General features: G+C 40.3%; 2 protein-coding genes across 5 annotated transcripts in view; both read right to left on the bottom strand.

The window, feature by feature from the left end:
* The window catches only part of LOC147028873 (synaptic vesicle 2-related protein-like), a 460,702-nt gene that overhangs the window by 298,718 nt on the left and 141,634 nt on the right, over positions 1-20,350 (bottom strand). The gene's annotated exons all lie outside the window — the stretch shown is intronic.
* The window catches only part of LOC147028874 (synaptic vesicle 2-related protein-like), a 172,088-nt gene that overhangs the window by 100,489 nt on the left and 51,249 nt on the right, over positions 1-20,350 (bottom strand). For all 4 annotated transcript variants that reach the window (XM_085879652.1, XM_085879649.1, XM_085879651.1 and 1 more), the window contains exons 2-7: positions 11,456-11,559; positions 11,048-11,139; positions 10,585-10,683; positions 6,411-6,482; positions 6,158-6,282; positions 111-174 (exon numbers count right to left, since the gene is read on the bottom strand). In XM_085879652.1, the coding sequence (XP_085735778.1) occupies positions 111-174; positions 6,158-6,282; positions 6,411-6,482; positions 10,585-10,683; positions 11,048-11,139; positions 11,456-11,555 (552 nt within the window). In that variant the 5' untranslated portion in view covers positions 11,556-11,559. The remainder of the gene's footprint in view (positions 1-110; positions 175-6,157; positions 6,283-6,410; positions 6,483-10,584; positions 10,684-11,047; positions 11,140-11,455; positions 11,560-20,350) is intronic.

The raw sequence follows: 20,350 nt of genomic DNA, 5'->3' as shown, positions 1-20,350 counted from the left end.
AAATTTGCAATGCTGAAAAATGGGCAGTTGGAGGGGAAGAAAGAGGTAGCGGGGTTGGGGGGAACAGAGCATGGGCAAGTGTTGGTTTAACAGACTGCATTCTGTCTCACCGAAAAGTTTATGATGCAGAAAGAGCGAGTTTTCACATTCAGGAATTCAATGAACAGTGTTGTCCTTAAAAGGGAAGAGCCAGAATAGACATCACAAAATCCCTGCTTCAACATTTAAAGCATCACTTTAATGTGATATAATATTTTGATATTTCACTACATCCCTCCCAGAGAATAAAATCTGTACCACTTTTCACTTCCCAAGGCACCAAGTGCGGTCATCAACAAGATACCAAAGGACAAGTTTCTCTCTTTTCCTCATTCTCAGGCCATGGAGGAGCTTGTACATATATCACGTACACGACAAGGACTCAGAGACACCTGTTTACATTTACATGAATTACAAGGGTATGGAGTACACAATGGATAAATTAACAGTATTTGAGATTTTATCATGGTTTGCTTAAAGCATCATGAGATGAGTGCTCAGATGGAAATTTGCAAAATAAAAAAACTGAATTGGATGCATTTTTGTTTATGTCACAAAAAAAAAATTCAATCATATTTTATTGACACCTCTGCTTCAAAAAGAAGTTTTTTTTTTTCCAACAATCTAAAAGTTTGTTTTTTTGATGTTAGTATTACAAATCAAAAACATGATTGATGAGAAGCAATTTTAATACCTCGAATAAGGAAGTGCACTCAAAAAAAAAATCATGATGGTGGAATCAAAACTCAATTAAATGCAAGCTCTCATGAAAGGAAGGACGATTTCACGAGCACAAGTGAGTGCTTAATGGAGGTGTTGTGGTCACCTTCTGAACACTGGCTGGAATATAATAAATAAACATGTGAAATCCACCCTTGCACAATACAACAAACCCATTTGATAATAAAAAGAAATGACAGAATCATGGACATAAAGTATATTTCAAAGCAATCTACTTATTACATATGCAAAGATGAAACTTGTCGAGTGTCAGGTCAGGCCAGATTAGATCTGTGACTTGCGAAAGATACCATGTAAACCTGTACAAACCCGTTGCATGGTCGGGGTGTTGGCGACTAAACAAACAGTCTCCCCCACCAAATTTCTTGGTGAGGATGGTGTATGATATGGACACCAAGCAGGATTAAAAACAAAACCTGTCGAAGGGTGGAGAAGCTCCTTGTGAGCCAGCGGCCATCCATATCTAGTGCACAACTACGTCTGCGGCCATCCTCCTGAAGTTGGCTAACTTTTTATTAAGAGGTGGTGGCAGGATTTTCACTCCAGCTCCCATAAAACCCTTCATTCTGCAAAACATACGAAAAGCACAAAAAAATAAAAAAATAAAAATCTGAAAACCCGCTCTGTGGGAGTACCTCCTGTGTAGCTGCCCTTCGCAGGGCAACTCACCAGATGACGGGATTTTAGCAAAGCCTTCGCGATCCCCAATCTTTGATGGTAGGAGGAAAAAAATGGCGTAACCTTCCAGGGTCAGATTACGGAAGTGTGTGTCATAGGTGCTAAGGTGTCGTTCAACAGAAGGCAGTCTCTTTGGGTTAACCTGAGGTGGTCCTTTTGGGTGGGTGCCTGGAATGTTCTATCCCTAAGAGAGGATGATCACCTCTCTCTGTTATCAGAGTTCAAGCGCTTGAACATCAGTATTGCAGCACTTTCTGTGGGTTGGAGATCGGATTGTGGCGAGATCATGGCAGGTGGTTACACCTACTATTGGTCTGGTCTGTCTGATGGTTACCATGTCCAAGGAGTTGCTCTCACTGAGTCCAATAAGCTGACTCCAAAGATAATTGAGGTAACACCTGTCAACCAGCGTATTATGGGATAAATGATTCGTCTCTCCTTGGGTGTCATTTCTCTGGTCTCTGGAAACGCTCCGACTGAGGTGATTGATCTCACCATGAAGGACGCATTCTATGCCACGCTCAAGTCTGTGGTTGATCAGTGCCTGAGCTGAGATACTCTTCTAGTCTTGGGAGATTTCCTACATTGACTGGAACTAATAGCATGGTAAGGAGACATGTGTTGATCCCCATGGGTCTGGAACTGTGAATCAGAATAGCATGAAATTCTGTGACTTTTCAAGAAGTCATGGACTTAGGGTGGCTGGTTCATGGTTTCAGCACCCACAGGCTCATCGCTGGACTTGGCATTCCAATGCTGGTGGTGGGGCAAAGGAGATTGACCATGTGCTCGTTGATTGTCACTGGAGGATGATCCAGAACTGCAGGGTTTAGCGGAGTGCTCAGTTCCTCAATACTGACCACCGGTTTGTTCTAGAAACTCTGAAGTTGCACCTTAAATCCAGGAGAATGGTACCATCCCAGCCGAGGCTGGATGTTGGCAAGCTCAACGATGAGGGAAGCTGAGCAGTTTATAAACAGGCTGAGAGGAGATTTGGTGGGGGGAGTGGCAGGGGTCTGCTGAGTGCTTTGGTGGATCCTGAAGAGTTGTGGAGTGCCTTCAAGACCACTGTCCTTCACGTTGCCAGTGGATGTCTCAGAACACACGGAAGGGGGGAAGAAGAATTTTGTCTCTCAAGAGACACTGGATACTACTGATAAAAGTCTCAGGGCAAGGCTGAATGGCAGAGTTGAGGCGTAAAACTGTACTTGCGCCAAGTGTGGGCAAGGAGGCCAATGTACGAGGAATCTGTGAGGGGGTAGAGCATCAACTGTGGTCAAGTGATTCTAGTCCTGCTTACAGGGGAATTCGCACATTGCGTTCCTCCAAGCCCATCCCACGGTGTGCTGCAGGAAGAGCTGAGGGTGGGAGGCTCTTGACAGAGGAGTCCGAAGTGAAGGCCCGCTGGGCTGGATACTTTGAGCGGCTGCACCAGGCTGATCCACCAGCTGTGGAGTTGGATGTCAGTGGTGTTACAATCCCTATTGCTGATCCTCCAATCAACTGTGGTTCACCTTCATTAGTGGAAGCACAGACTGTGATGAACAGCTTGAAAAGGAGTAATGCACCTCAGATCTGGCATTCATGCTGAACTTCTCAAGGCTGTTGGAAATGCTGCACTTGTGTCATCGCATGCAGTTCTGTGCTCTGCCGAGAACACAGGCATCATCCCAAATGACTGGAAGAGGGGCCTTGTTGTCCCTCTTTGGAAAAGGAAGGGTGGTCTCCAAGAAGGCAACAACATCCGAGGGGTGACACTGCTCAGTGCCGGGCAAGGTCTTTGCTCAGATAATTCTTGATAGGGTTTGCCACCATCTGCTTGAGCATCAACATCCAGTGCAGTCAGGCTTTACACCAAACAGGTAAATTATTGACCATATGCTTGTTCTTTGAGTCATCACCGAACACAGGCGAGAGTTTCGGCAGGGGCTGCTTGCAGCCTATGTTGATCTCTGTAAAGCATTTGATTCAGTGAATCAGGATGTCCTCTGGAGGATTCTTGGTCTTTGTGGGGTGCCACCAAAACTGATCAATCTGATATCTGAGCTATACTCTGGTACTCAGAGTGCTGTGAGATGTGGTGATACAATCTCTGACTTATTTCCAGTTGTTGATGGAGTTCGTCAAGTGTGTGTACTGGCTCCCACACTTTTTAGCGCTTGTATGGACTGGATTCTGGAGAGGATGTCAGAGAGATCAAGCTGCGGTGCATCGTTTGGTTATGTCAAGATTTGACCTTGATTTCTCGGATGATGCAGTCATCTTTGCAGAGACTGGATATCCTTTTGGGGGCCCTCGAGGTGCTGAATGAGGAGTCTTGAGCCGCTGGGATTATGGGTTTCCTGGGTCAAATCAAAGATCCAAGCTTTCCATGGCATATTGGATGCTGCTATCTTGTGTGTACCTCTTTGTGGCAAGGATGTTGAAGTCATGGAGAGATTCACTTCCCTTGGCAGTGATATTCACGTCTCTGCTAGCTGTGAGACAGAGGTCAACAGATGTCTGGGTCTGGCCTGGGGAGTCATGGATTCACTGGATCATGGGATGTGGCACTACCGGTACCTGGGCGGAAGGACGAAAGTCCGAGTCTTTAGGTACTTGGTGCTTGCAGTCTTGCTCTATGGATGTGAGACTTGGATTCTGACCAGGGATCTGAGGAGACAATTCCTTTGGTACCAGGTCTCTTTGGCAAATGCTTGGCTATCACTGGTCAGACTTTGTGTCCAATAATCGGTTGCTGTGAGAGAGACTCAAATGAGATTGTTACCTGCATCGTCCCTGAGCGTCAACTGTGGCTGTGTAGACAGATAGCTAGTTTCCCTGATGCTGAGCCTGCTCACCAGATTCTCTCAGCGAGGGAGCCTCGTGAGTGGAGGAGGCCAATGGGCTAACCATGTGCGTCATGCTTGCAGCAGGTAGTTCAGCATTTCAAGAAGATGAGGATGGGCCAGGCATCTGCCTGGTGGATGGCCACACGGAGGCCCCTGGAGTACCAGCGGAAAGTGGATGCAACGACGCGTGCTCCCATACCTGACCTGACCTACCTCCAATTACACCTAAACCCCTGACACAATGTTTTGTTACGGGACAACAGTGGAGTGGGAAAAGGCAAATCAAGTTGCACACTACTTATTCAGAGTGAACACAAGAAGAACAAACATTGTTTGCAATGCAGCCGAAAATATTGTTGTGATTAAATGAGACAAACACCCGAGTTAAATTTATAAGCTCTGCATTGATTGTGGCATTTTTTTTGACTCCTATAACTTGTCTTTATAAATTTTATACAACTCTCACACAAAAACACTTTCCTGAGGAAATACCAATCTCTCGATCGAGTGTAGCCTGTGGCTGCTGGTTGCATCATTGGTTGAGAGGCAGCTATGCCGCTGATGCAGTGTCCCCCTTACCAGTACACTGGTACTCATTTTGCCGACCTCGGAAGGATGACAAGCTGAGTAAACCTCCTGGTGTAATTTAATTCAGCGGACAACAGGGCTTGAACTCAGGACCCTAGGATCCCAAGCCACCACTAAGCCAACTCCAGGCTTAGAGGAAATACCAATGATCAATAAAAAAATAGGTACATTGGAGTTTTTTCCCCAATCTCATTCTTCCCTCCATGTTTTCAAGACAGCTGTTCACCACCATCTCAGAAAAGAGAGTCATATCGATTGAACACGAGTGCACACACGCAGTCTTTTCTGGGGGCAACCATAATTAGCCCCCATTGGACTTAGTCCAAAATGGGGGCTTATGGATTTGGTCTCGATTTTCGTGTTCGTAACCATATCTCGGACGTTTGTGGACCAACTTTATTTGTACTTCGCACAAAGACAATACATGATGGGGCACATCAGCACATCATTTTGTTTCGTGATGCAATCAAAGATGGCCAAGTGGCGGCCATTTTAGTCCAAAAAAAAAAAATCCCAGGTGTCGAACACGTCCTCAACCTTTTCCTGGCCATGCATTTACCGATGTTGTTCAAACTTGCCAGACAGATAACGAATGACGGCTTACATAAGCATATCATGTTTTTTCGAGATCATCTCCAAGATGGCCAACTGGCAGCAATTTTGTGACTTAAATGTCTCCCTAACCATTTTTCAGACATACATGATTCAATTTTATTCAAACTTGACACAAGCACAGTACATGATGGCAAACACGTAACCTCACTATTTTGCGATCTGATCAAAGATGGCTTACTGGCTGACTGGCAGACATTTTAGTTGTACATAAATATGGGCAAGCAGTTCAAGTCCACACAGGGAAATTACCAAAACAATTGGGGCTATGACATTTTATGTCTTTTTTACTTTTCTCATTAACTTGTTTTTTGCAGTAAATGTTGATAGGTGAGAGCATAATTGTAAAATTCATAAAATAAATAATACATTTTGATGGATAATATAGTACCTGAAGTTTAAAAATTAAAAATATACCCATCAGAGATGGGGAATCCCCCGCCATTGAAACATTTTTTGAAGTGTGGGTTTTTGAAGATTCCCAAGAAGTGTTGGGCATTCCAAAGTGGTTCTATGTTCCATACTCTTACAACAGCAAACAAATAATGAACCACTCGTCACCAACCCACAAAGGATGGACCAAATGGGGCAGTATTTTCGACAAAGTCTGATACACATGCAAAGTTTTTATCACATGCTAGAATGTTATTTTAAATCAGCAGGCTCACATGTGAGAAAAAACATGAACTGAGCAACCAATCAGGAACCAGAGGAAGAGGAACCAGCTGTACGATGGGGCAAAGGAGCTCAGCATCCCAAAATAGAAGGTTTTCAGCAAGCCGAGCAGAATACACTGTAAAATGTTCACAAAAAAACCGCAAATCTTTATGTTGCATTTAAATGTCTATTAGTGGAACATTATCATTTTCATTTGTATATTTCAGCTTGAAAGAAGGGTCACAAAGACCCAAGATATCCTACCAGTTTGCGTCCATATTTATCCGCAACTTTTCCCCATATTGGTGAACACAAGCCTCTCCCAGTAAAGTAAATCTAAAGAGAAGGAACATAGCAGCAATGTCAGAGCTCAAATACCACTTATACTTCAATGACCAAAGTGTGTCAAGATATTCCAAAAGTCAAGCTCGGCAGCATCAATACATTAGAATGAAATAGTTCAAATTTTTATGATTTTGTTGATTGTTCAGCCAACTAAATCATATATAGATATAGATATAGATAGATATAAAAGCAAAATGTTTGTTTGTGACCCGACTCCTCTGAGCTCCTCAGGCTTATCGCCACGAAACTTTATAGGAGAACATTTTTTTAAACCAGGGTGCCCATAAATCGGGGACTTAAACAGTCATTTTCTCACAATTCATAAATTGTAAATAACCGAGCTGCCACCTGTCACCATCTCTGCGAGGGAAGGCCCATATATACAATGCTGCATAAAAAACGTCCATTTTCTTTCGGATTTCAACCCAATACCTATATATTTGGTGAAGTGGTGACCTCCGATCATCAAATATGGTATAAAATGTGAAAAATAACTGTGAAACAAGACGTTACCATGATTGTTAAGATCGGTGAAGGAGTCAAGTGACCTCTCAAATGCACTATAATCATTCAAAAACTGAACAAAGTACAAACACAATCCATATATAGATTTAGCAGTAATTTTACTGCTCATCCAATGACATAACTCTCAAGGATGAAAGAAGAGTTTGTAGGAAAAAAAAGAAGGAAAAAAGGTTACCATCTTAACTAACTTCACCAAATATACATGCATCGTATAGTTTCAAAGAACCAAGTGAATATCATGATTTGATTTTTGATCGAAATGTGACAGCAGATTTTTGATGAAATTCATTGTAGATGTTTCACCTCAAATGAGAATTTTTTTGTGTGTATTATTGGTAGAAACGGGAAATCAGTGTAAAAATTCAGTGAGGAGATATCGTGGCGGGTGAAGCCGGTAATCTTGGTAGCCATTTTTTTTCTTTGATTTTAAAATGGTTTTTGGTTACTATCACAGATGAGATATATTTCATGACAATATTATCGATATCTCCACCCTCTTAACGATGTCTTATTGAAGGGGACATTCAAAAATTATGTAGCCCACGTGTGGGGTTTTTTACATTCACAAAAAAACTGTTTTTTTTTTTTTCATTTGAGTTTTACATTCGCAATGGGTTTGCGGGTGTTTCCAGAGCAGTCACATAACACCCTTTTTCGTTAATATTAAAATGAGCTATCAAAGAACTGACGTTTCTGGGTAAACTTTCCCATAACCTCAATTGAGGTTCTCATCGAGCTTTTCTCTATGAGCCATGGCTTTGCCAAAACATCTCACTTCTTCTTCTTCTTCTTCTAAATGGAGCTTGGCTGACAGGTAACTATTATGTTGTTGGACATCCAACCATCGAGACCATACTTTGTGCAGAGCGTTGGTGCTGCCTAAGCAGTCTCTTGGGTACAATCCTGGATGGGTGGCCACTCCGACACAGGATACCAGCAAGCTGGTGCTCATTTTGCCGACCTCAGAAGGATGACAGGCAGAGTCAACCCCACTTGGTATTAATTCAACAGCCAAGCAGGATATGAACTCAAGACCCTCGGATCCCAAGTCCACCACATGCCACTGATGCTGTGCCCCTATACCAGTGCACTGGTACTCTTTCCAGTGAACTTGGAAGGATGACAGGCTGAGTCAACCAGACATGATGTTAATTCAGTGGCAAACGGGGCTCAAACTCAGGACCCTAAGATCCCAAGCCAGCCACCCTAATCACCAAGCCAACACCAGGCTTAAATCTCACTGTAAGCAGGTGGATTGAAGAAAAAAAAAAGTGACACCATCTCCCTGAAAAGAGGAAGAAGAGGATGCATCAGTAAAATGGGTTTTCCATGTGTATATATATATATATATATATATATATATATATATATATATATATATATATATATATATATATATATATATATATATATACACATATTGTATGAATAAGTCGGGAGTGGTGGAGAAGTATGTGAGGATCGTGCAGGATATGTACGAGGACAGTGTGACAGCGGTGAGGTGTGCGGTAGGAATGACAGACCGGTTTAAGGTAAAAGTGGGATTGCACCAAGGATCGACTCTGAGCCCTTTCCTGTTTGCAATGGTGATGGACAGGTTGACGGACGAGATCAGACTGGAGTCTCCATGGACTATGATGTTCGCGGATGACATCATGATCTGTAGGGAGAGTAGGGAGCAGGCTGAATCGAGCCTTGAGAGGTGGAGGTACGCACTGGAGAGAAGGGGAATGTTAGTCAGTAGGAGTAAGACGGAGTACATGTGCGTAAATGAGAGGGAGGGTGGTGGTATGGTGCGGTTGCAAGGAGTTGAGGTGGGGAAGGTGGATGGGTTTAAATACTTGGGATCAACTGTCCAAAGTAACGGAGAGTGTGGGAGAGAAGTGAAAAAGAGAGTTCAGGCAGGATGGAGTGGTTGGAGAAGAGTTGCAGGAGTGATTTGTGACAGAAGGGTAGCTGCAAGAGTGAAGGGGAAAGTATATAAGACGGTAGTGAGACCAGCTATGTTGTATGGTTTGGAGGTGGTGGCGCTCACAAAAAGACAGGAAGCGGAGCTGGAGGTGGCAGAGTTAAAGATGCTGCGATTCTCGTTGGGAGTGATGAGGATGGATAGGATAATAAATGAGTATATTAGAGGGACAGCGCAGGTAGGACGGCTGGAGACAAAGTGAGAGAGGCGAGATTGAGATGGTTTGGACATGTGCACAGGAAGGAAACGGAGTATATCGGGAGAAGGATGTTGAAGATGGAGCCGCCAGGCAGGAGGAGAAGAGGAAGGCCAAAGAATAGGTTCATGGATGCGGTGAGGGCGGACATGCGGGTGGTTGGAGTGTCAATGGAAGATGTGGAGGATAGAGCGAAATGGAGACTGTTGGTCCGCTGTGGCGACCCCGAACGGGAGCAGACGAAAGAAGAAGAAGAAGATATACACATATAATATTTTTTGTTTGTGACCTTACTGTTTTGAGTTCCCAAAATTAATTTGGGACAAAACTTTCTGCGATCATATTTTTAACTACGATGCACCGAAATAGGAGTTTTTAACAGTCATGAGGTGGTCATTTGGTCCATTATTTCCATGTTGCACTCGAGTTAATTTATTTACCAACATGAGGAAATTTATTTACTGCAGCTTCACTCCTTTACATCCTTATGTCCTAGAGACCTCATAAGACCCTTTACACCCCTTAGATCTTTTAATCTTTTAATACCCATTTAGGCCCTGTTAAGACCTTTTGGACCCCTTCACACCCTTGAGACGTATCGACTTTCTTTGACCCTTTTCAGACCCTTTGATCAAGTCTCACCCCTTTTGCTCGTTTGCCCTTTCACTCCTTTAATTTTCACACTGATCGGATGTAGCGTTCTATGTTTGCAATTATGATGCCATAACGAAGGCACCTCTGCCATCAAAAAGAGAAATCACTTATTTCCCATGGGGAGTGCTTCACATGTGGCAAGTGTCAATTTATCCCATGGTGCAGTTTTTCTTCCAAAGAGGATACAGAGGTCAATTTTTTTCTTTTTTCCAACATTGCTGCCACACCACATGACCTACAATATCATAATTATCATTAAAACATTCTGCATGCATCGTCACTCCGATGGTGAAAATTGTGCCAATCGGACAAGCATTTGCAGAGAAAACCACTTAAGTTCTGTGCAGACAAACAGACCCAAATGCAATACCTTCTCCTCCAACGAGCGTAATAGAAAAACAATTTGGTTTTCGCCCGACTTTTCAAGGCTTATTAACATGTACTGTATGTTTCGGAAATAAACATTAGAGCCCACGAAAATCGGCTTGGTCGTGAAATGCCTGCATACATAATAAATGAGAGGGGGAGGGGAAGTGGTGGAGTGTGATTCTGGAGGGAGGGTGTGGGAGAAGGGAGGGTAAGGGTGAGAAGAGATGGGAGGAGGGAACCGGCATTGCCCAGCAACTCCAGGTACCCCTGCTGGTGCAATACATTTTATTAACTGACTCTGTGCTCCACACACACCGAAGTCCATTCCCAATTCTGCTGAAAAACAAATGTAATGATCAAATAAAAGATAAAAAACACACCGAGGAGATGAGAGCAATTTGCCATGTGGACAGATTCCATTCACACTGCAGTGCTGGTCCCAATATAGTGAGAGACATTAATAGGAGAGGAAGAACCCACTGCAGAAAAAAGTAAACAGAGGTACAACCAAGTTAGACAATATATGAATACCATTTTCAGTCTTGAAAGCTTTACGACACGATGTCCATGTATGTCCAGAGAGCAATCATCCATTTAAATACTTAACAGTTAGAGATACTGAAAAGTTAAAACTGACATCCTGTCATGCAACCAAATGTGTCAAGCCTGAGGTTAACAAAATGAGCTGGGTTTAAGGGTGAAATGCTGGGATTGTGTAAGTTTACAAGGATCAAAGCTGAGGTTGAAGGTGGTTCAGAAGGGGGTGAGTCGTATTAAAAACCAATTTGATCGAGTGCAGATAAAATTTTTTTTTATTTTTTAGGTCACTGAATTCAGACCTACCGAGGCCAGACCGCAAACTGCAAGCAAAAACCACTGGAACTTCCCGAATCCAAGAGTTTCTATTGCATCATCCACTGTGAAAAATGTAGTTTCTGAGCATCAGAGAGTGCAAGGGATGGGAGAGAGGCAGTGGAGGATGTAAGGCAATAATCCAGAGAGAAATGCTTTATCAACAATATTGCTAATATTTAAACAATATTTATCAACATCAATATTTGGAGAAATCACATTTATCCCATCAACAGAGAAATTTTATTGCTTTGTTCACTTTTACATCGGAAGTTCAGTCATGCAATCAAAGAGCAATAATTATTAATGATTCGTTGCCAACCCAAATTTCCCTCCCTCCCTCTCTCCACATTACTTGTGCGAGATGAGGCTTTGGAGGTGAATAAAGAATTATTTTACCTTTTTCACAGCATGGTGTTCTGGTATCCTGAGGAGCAACAATTTTTGCCTTCTTCTTGATAAAGCCTTTATTTCTGACATCATGGCAGAGTGAAGACATGATTCTGGCAAAGTTGAGGAGAATGTTTGGGAGCAGTGGTTAGAACAAAATAATCAAGGACTATGAATATCCTCATCATGACATTCACTTTTAATTCCCAAGCACAAGGAATGAGGAGGTGTAAAGATCTCCTTGCAGAATGCACAATGTTATATTTTCAAATCTAGTTAACACCTTATTACCTCCAGTATCTCTGCATTATCCTTTTTCTCCCCACACTTGAAAAAGTAAAAAATAAAAAAAATTAAAAAAACGGGGGGATATTGTAATCAGCTCTGTCCGTCCATCCATCACACCATCTCCTCTTAAACAGTTGTGCATAAATTCACTAAAGTTGGTAGTTTATAGTCACCACACGGCAAGAAGGTGTGAGAGAAGTATAATTTTAGACCCACCCCCTGGGGCAGGGTCAAAAGTTCAAACAAATGCAATTATGGGCAGATTTCAAATCATTTTTTAAATGAAACTTTTTTTTTAATGCAATCAACATTGGGGGATGCATGAAATATCGTATAATTCTTTGGATTTGACCCAGGGGATGGGGACACGGTTATAGAGGCAAAATAGAAGATTTCTAAACTCCAAATTTGATGTTGGATAATTTCTGGTGGGTCGTTTTGCAATCCTTCAACTTTGTTTTAAGTGGGAAGCGTAGGGGACTTGTGATGGTGCACCATATACTTTGATCTAATTCAAATTTAATTTGATTTACCATACTCTTCGCAGAGCATTCGTGCTGCCGAAGCAGTTTCTTGGAAGGGGTGCACTGGGTGGTTTGCCATAGTCTTCCCGGCATTGTTTGTCCATGCTATATCCTATAAAATTCCGAGCATCAAGCAAGGAAGCAGCAAGTGCCATTTTAAAGTCTGGTATGACTCGGCCAGGGTGTGACGTAAACCACCTCCCAGACTCATGGTTAGACACTAACCAGAACTTCAGAGTGTGGTCCTGATTCAAACAAGGAAAATAAAAAAACAAACAAATAAAAGAAAGACATAAAATGTCATAGCCCCCGTTGTTTTCGTAATTTTGCTGTTCGGAGTTGAAGGGCAAGGCCATATTTATTTACAAGTAGAATGGCTGCGAGTCTACTAGTCGGCCATCTTTGATCAGATCACAAAATAAAGTGAGGAGCAAGTGTATGCTGTCATGTATTGTGCTTATGCCAAGTTTGAACAAGATTGGACTCTATACTTACGTCTGAGAAATGTAATTATGGCATGCCAGCATGCCCCCCCCCCCCCAAAATGTTAACTTCCATTCATGCCTTTTATGCTTCTCCAAATCCTTTTAACTGTTTGAGTGCTGAAGTTTTCCAGTGTGCAACAAAAAAAAATTATGTATTTTTTCAGTCAAACTGAATAAAAATGTCTTTTTATGAAGTAAGCATATGGGGTAAGTATATGAGGCAACAACAGGAACAAACACTTAAATACGAACAAACAATACAGATTGTTGAATAATGACACGGGCCGCGATAGTGGCCAACAGCACTAAAACAGTTAAGGAGGTTTCTGAACTAATGGCTGAACACCAAGAATGACAAGAATCAGCTTTAGCTGGTTTGATTGATCCCCTGTTGTGCAAATGGTCTCTTCCTTAAATTCTATGGAATCTTCCATTCATACATCTTAGCACTATCCTTGACAGTATTGAGCTGACATGCCCATATTAACCTACCGCATCCATTAAGTAACTATTATCAGTTTCCATTTCAACAATAGTTGAAATGCCACATCATCTTCTTCTTCTTTAAAAGCCATTATTATCCCACGTTGTGGGTTCGACCTGAGTGGATGAAATGCCATATCTGATATATAAACACGTCGACTTTCCCGAAGAGACATGAGGATCCAACAGTCAAATGCCCACAAAATGAGTGGCTCCCAAAACGTTTTCCTGTTGCATTGCAGACCTACACTGAACCAGAAACACCTTAACCCTCGGTGAGCAGACTGACGTGGGGGTGGTGGTTGTGGGTGGGGTAAATGGATTTTGTGCCTGTGGCTAATATAATAGCCCCTCCTCCGGCATGGACATGGAAAGCACATGCACAGGCACAAATTACAAGTCCTCTCCACACACTCGTGGGGATGGGGTTGTTTTTACTCGAGGTTTGCCGATCACGTGTGCAACATTTGGTGGAGATCAGTCAAGGCGTTCACAAATCCAGGAATGACTGATGAGTAAACCACGTGATCCAAGATGTTTTGCACTTTCAACATTTCCAAATTATTTCACAATCGTGGTTGCCAATTTAATGGAGTTTGCACAATTGAGAGGCTTGGAACCATCAATGGCCAAAACAATAAACAAGTACCGGTACAAAGTACACCGCTCTCTTGCCAAATAAATAAAAAAACAACAATCCAGCGAGCGACATCGCTGGGACGCCGAAGGCACTCGCACTCTACGTTGAAATTGGGAGGGAGTGTTGTGCAATAATTATTTATTGATTAAAATAAATAAATAATAATCACAAAATTATTAATTTCTTAATTTACACAAAATTAGTAGGTGGTTGAATACAGTGAGATGATATGCAAATGCTCTTCAAATTTCAAGTTAATTGGATGAAAATTGAGGATTTTAGAAATTTGGCCCATGTTGACATTTTGGCCGTCGTTGACCTCAAAATTAAGAGGTGGTTGAATTTGGTGACCTGATATGCAAATGCTCTTCAAATTTCAAGGTAATGGGATTACAATTGAGGATTTTAGAAATTTGGCCTGTGTTGACCTTTTGGCCAATGTTTTCCTCAAAATTAATAGGCGGTTTAATTTGTTGACCTTATTTGCAAATGCTCTTCAAATTTCAAGTCAATCAGATGAAAATTGAGGATTTTAGAAATCTGGCCTATGTTGACATGTTGGTCGATGTTGACCTCAAAATTAATAGGTGGTCGAGTTCAGTGACATCATATGCAAATGTTCTTCAAATTTTAAGTCAATCGGATGAAAATTGAGGATTTTAGAAAATTTGGCCCAAATTGGCCTTTTGGCCTATTTTTTTTTAACCTTTTGGCCTATGTTTACCTCAAATTTAATAGGTGGTTGAATTCAGTAACCTGATATGCAAATGCTCTTCAAATTTCAAGTTAATTGGATTAAAATTGATTATTCTAGAAATTTGGCCTATGCTGACCTTTTGGTCTATGTTGACCTTTTTGCAGATGGTTATCACAAAAATAATAGGTGGTTGAATTCAGTGACCTGGGAAGTAAATCCTTTTCAAATTTCAACTCAATTGGAAGAAAATTGAGGATTTCGAAAATTTGGCCAAAATTGGCCTATTTTGACGTTTTGGCCTATGTTTACATCAAAATTAATATGTGGTTGCATTCATTGACCTGTTATGCAATTCCTGTTCAAATTTCAGTCAATCAGATGAAAATTAAAGATATTAGAAAATATGGCTCAAATGGGCCTTTTGGCTGATGTTGAATTCAGCGACTTGAAATGCAAATGGTCTTCAAATTTCAAATTAATCGGATGAAAATTGACAATTGTAGAAACAATGAAAAAATTGCCCTATTTTGGGTTGGCCTTTCGACCTCGTATAACCTCAAAATTAATGGGTGGTTGAATTAAATGTCCTGATGTGCAAATCCTTGTCCAAATTTCAAGTCAATCGGATGAAAAGTGAGGATTTTAGAAAATTTGGCCGAAATTGGCCAAATTGGCTGAGTCCGAACCAAAATCCAATCCGCTTGTTCTTGTCACCTATTCAACTCATCCACCTTGTTCTGTCATAACTCATCCACAACTTTTTGAGATACCATGATATTGAGTTTTTGGCCCTATGTATCAATTTTATAAATTTGGCCTATGTTGACCTTGTGGACAAGAGAGGGGGAAGAAGGCAGTTGAGGATTTGAGGAGGTGGAGTGAAGAGATGGAGGTGAGAGGGCAGTGGAAGGAGGCAGCTTTGTGGATGGGAGAGGGGGGGCAACTTTTGGAAGGATGAGTGAGGGGATGAATGGTGGGAGAAAGGTGAGGGGGGAGTTTTTGAGAGAGAGGTGAGAGGGAGGCTTGGAGGGAGAAGAGTGGGATGGTTGCTTTGAGAGTGAGGGGTGAGTGGAGTGAGTTGGCACTGAAGTTGGAAAAAAAAAGAATGGTTGATTGAAAGCAAACATTCATCGCAAACTGGGGTTTTTAAAAGTTTTCGGTCAGTTATGCGATTCAACACATTTCTTGAAGGATGCAATAAAGGCGAATTCAGAGAATGGAGAGAATAAACGCTGCAACAGTTGGATTTTTTAGGCAAGGTATGAAGGAAAGGTCGAATTGAGAGCAGTCTGTTTAAATAGCAGAAGAGTGGTGCATTCTGATACAGTAAAGAGTACCACACGTGTGAAAGAGGAAGATGAAGCATTATAAGAGATCGTTTTTGTTATTATTATTAATGTTTGAGAGAGTTTTCAACAGATTAGGTCATGGAAGTGTTGTGGGAAAAAAAAATCGAGGAAGAAGAAGAGGAGATGAAGACGAAGAAGAAGAATCTGAGATAATGGAGCGGAGCGGAGAAGCGGAGAAAATGGAGCGAATTCAGTGACCTGATGTGTAAATCTTTTCAAATTTCAACTCAATCGGATGGCAATTGATGATTTTAGAAAATTTGGCTAAAATTGGCCTATTGGTCTGTGTATACCTTTTCAGTTTATCGCATTTTAAGAAACTTAAATGTAGAACCGTCACAAGGTCGGTGACATTAATCTCTGAAAATTTCAGAATGATTGGTTGAGCGATTTGTGTTGGAGGCAAGCGGACAGACAAACAAAGAAATGAAAAATCAGTCATAGTGACAACTTGGCAAAACAGTACAAAGTAGGATGGCACTCGGGAGAGCGCATACCTCTGTCAGGTAGAACACTTCATGTTTTGTATCCCACCGATGGGCTGAATCCAAACCAAAATCTAATCTGCTTGTTCTTGTCACCTGTTCAACTTGTCCACCTTGTTTTGTCATAACTCATCCACAACTTTTTGAGATATAGTGATATATTGAGTTTTTGGCCCAATGTATCAATTTAATAAATTTAGCCTATGTTGACCTTTTCACCAATTGTGACCACAAAAATAGGTGGTTGAATTCAGTGACCTGATATGTAAATCCTTTTCAAATTTCAACTCAATCGGATGAAAATTGAGGATTCAGAAAAGTTGGCCCAAATTAGCCTTTTGGCCAATTTTGACATATTGGCCTATGTTTACCTCAAAATTAATAGGTGTTTGAATTCAGCGACCTGACATGAAAATGCTCTTCAAATTTCAAGGTAATGGGATTAAAATTGAGGATTTCAGAAAATTTGACCCAAATTGGCCAATGCAGACCTTTCAGCCTATGTGGACCTCAAAATTAGTAGGTGGTTCAATTCAATAACCTGATCTGCAAATGCTCTTCAAATTTCAAGGTAATGGGATTAAAATTGAGGACTCTAGAAATTTGGCCTATCTTGACTTGTTGGTCAAAGTTGACCTCAAAATTAAAAGGTGGTTGCTTGCAGCAACCTGATGTGCAAATGTTCTTAAAATTTCAAGTCAATTGGATTAAAATTGACAATTTAAAAATTTGGCCAATTTTGGGTTGATTTTATGGCCTATGTTGACGTTTTGACCAATGACCTCAAAACATAATTGGTGGTTGAATTCAGTGACCTGAAATATATATCCTCGTCAAATTTCAAGGGAATGGGATAAAAATTGAGGATTTTAGAAAATTTGGCTCAAATTGGCCTTTTGGCCTATGAAGACCTTTTCAGTTCACGGAATTTTATGAAACTTTAATGCAGGACCGTTGCAGGGTCGGTGATATTAATTTCTCAAAACTTTCAGAACGATTGGTTGAGCGGTTTTGGCTGGAGGTGAGCGGACAGACAAACAAGCAAGCACACAAATGGAGTCGATCAACATACTTGTCCAAATTTTTTTTATTTTTTTTGCCAAGTAACAAACAAATGGAGTGAAAACCGAGTACTCTTTTCTTTCGGCACCTGGCGTTGGCGTCATGCATGGTCTGGATATGGAATTGGGAAGGAGTGGCGAAAGGGGAGGTCGCACCAAGTGGTGCTAATTGGGGGCGGCAAATTTGTTATCTTGCATCTCTATCGACATTTCGTACCATTTTGCAGCAGCGCATGAAAACACAAGCGAAGGGAGGAGTTGAACTTTTCGAATGGTCCCACCCTCCATTTGCTGACCAATGGTTGCAGCCAACGATATCCCAGAGAGAGTGGGGGCGGGAAAAAAAAGAGCACGTGGCTTGCCGGGAAACGAAGCAAACGAGGCGTTCATGCTCATTTTAGTTCGCGCTCATTTTAGTTCGCCGTTCACACCTCAGTGTTCCCGATTGATTTTTTACAGGTGAGAAAAGGATACGAACAACAACAAAAAAGCACAATGTATTCGCACGATTTTCAAAGGTTGAAAAACATATTTTCTTTTAAATCCTGACGGATCTATTAAAACACTGATCTATTTATTTCGTAAGCAAAAATGGCAGAATTCCCCTTTTGAAGGCTGAGTGGCAGCGGGCTAATGCGACATGGCGCTTCACGGAGGGGAGAAGACTTCGAAGCTGTGATAGATGAGTTTTCCTCACCAAAGGCGATGAAGAGGTGAACCACAGTCACACCAACTGCACATTTAGTAACCCAATGACTATTTATAAATGCAGAAAACAAAACTTTAACTGTTTACTTGCAAATGTACTGTACCTAATTATTTGATTTGCAACGAGAACGGCACTGGGTAGAGCACGTACCTCCACCATGTAATGCCTGATCCACAAGAACAAGACATCGTGGTATATATCGTTTTTGAGATATCATGATATATATATATATATATATATATATATATATATATATATATATATATATATATATATATATATATATATATATATATATATACACACATATCATTTTTGAGATATCATGCTATATATCGTTTTTGAGATATCATGCTATATATCGTTTTTGAGATGTCATGCTATATATCGTTTTTGAGATATCATGGCATATATCGTTTTTGAGATATCATGGTATATATCGTTTTTGAGATATCATGGTATATATCGTTTTTGAGATATCATGCTATAGATCGTTTTTGAGATGTCATGCTATATATCGTTTTTGAGATGTCATGCTATATATCGTTTTTAAGATGTCATGCTATATATCGTTTTTGAGATATCATGCTATATATCGTTTTTGAGATATCATGCTATATATCGTTTTTGAGATATCATGCTATATATCGTTTTTGAGATATCATGCTATATATCGTTTTTGAGATATCATGCTATATATCGTTTTTGAGATATCATGCTATATATCGTTTTTGAGATATCATGCTATATATCGTTTTGAAAATGTCATGCTATATATCGTTTTTGAGATATCATGCTATATATCGTTTTTGAGATATCATGCTATATATCGTTTTTGAGATATCATGCTATATATCGTTTTTGAGATATCATGCAATATATCGTTTTTGAGATGTCATGCTATATATCGTTTTTGAGATATCATGCTATATATCGTTTTGAAATGTCATGCTATATATCGTTTTTGAGATGTCATGCTATATATCGTTTTTGAGATGTCATGCTATATATCGTTTTTGAGATGTCATGCAATATATCGTTTTTGAGATGTCATGCTATATATCGTTTTTGAGATATCATGCTATATATCGTTTTTGAGATATCATGCTATATATCGTTTTTGAGATATCATGCTATATATCGTTTTTGAGATATCATGCTATATATCGTTTTTGAGATATCATGCTATATATCGTTTTTGAGATATCATGCTATATATCGTTTTTGTGATATCATGCTATATATCGTTTTTGAGATGTCATGCTATATATCGTTTTTGAGATATCATGCTATATATCGTTTTTGAGATATCATGCTATATATCGTTTTTGAGATATCATGCTATATATCGTTTTTGAGATATCATGCTATATATCGTTTTTGAGATATCATGCAATATATCGTTTTTGAGATATCATGCTATATATCGTTTTTGAGATATCATGCTATATATCGTTTTTGAGATATCATGCTATATATCGTTTTTGAGATATCATGCTATATATCGTTTTTGAGATATCATGCTATATATCGTTTTTGAGATATCATGCAATATATCGTTTTTGAGATATCATGCTATATATCGTTTTTGAGATGTCATGCTATATATCGTTTTTGAGATGTCATGCAATATATCGTTTTTGAGATATCATGCTATATATCGTTTTTGAGATATCATGCTATATATCGTTTTTGAGATATCATGCTATATATAATTTTTGAGATATCATGCTATATATCGTTTTTGAGATGTCATGCTATATATCGTTTCTGAGATATCATGCTATATATCGTTTCTGAGATATCATGCTCTATATCGTTTTTGAGATATCATGCTATATATCGTTTTTGAGATATCATGCTATATATCGTTTTTGAACCCTTTCTCCCAATGGTGAAAAATCAGTTAAAAATAAATAAATAATTCTCCTATCCAGATCCAGATTCGGATCTTCACCAAAATTGAATCAATTCTTCCTTGTCATACACCCAATGCGTCCACAAAGTTTCATCCGAATCCGTCGACAACTTTATGAGATATCTTGCACACAAACAAACAGACAGAAAGGGGTGAAAATATCCTTCACCTTTGCTGGCCGAGGAAACAATGTTATTTCATTGGGCTTTGTGTTTAATTCAGCACATGAGTTACGAGGGGGGTGGGGGGTGGTGTTAAGTAGAAA

The sequence above is a fragment of the Eptatretus burgeri genome, chromosome 4 (assembly GCF_056783735.1).
Source record: "Eptatretus burgeri isolate ZD-2024b chromosome 4, Ebu_testis_v1, whole genome shotgun sequence".
Lineage (NCBI taxonomy): Eukaryota > Metazoa > Chordata > Myxini > Myxiniformes > Myxinidae > Eptatretus > Eptatretus burgeri.
This window is presented reverse-complemented; position numbering and strand designations above follow the sequence as displayed.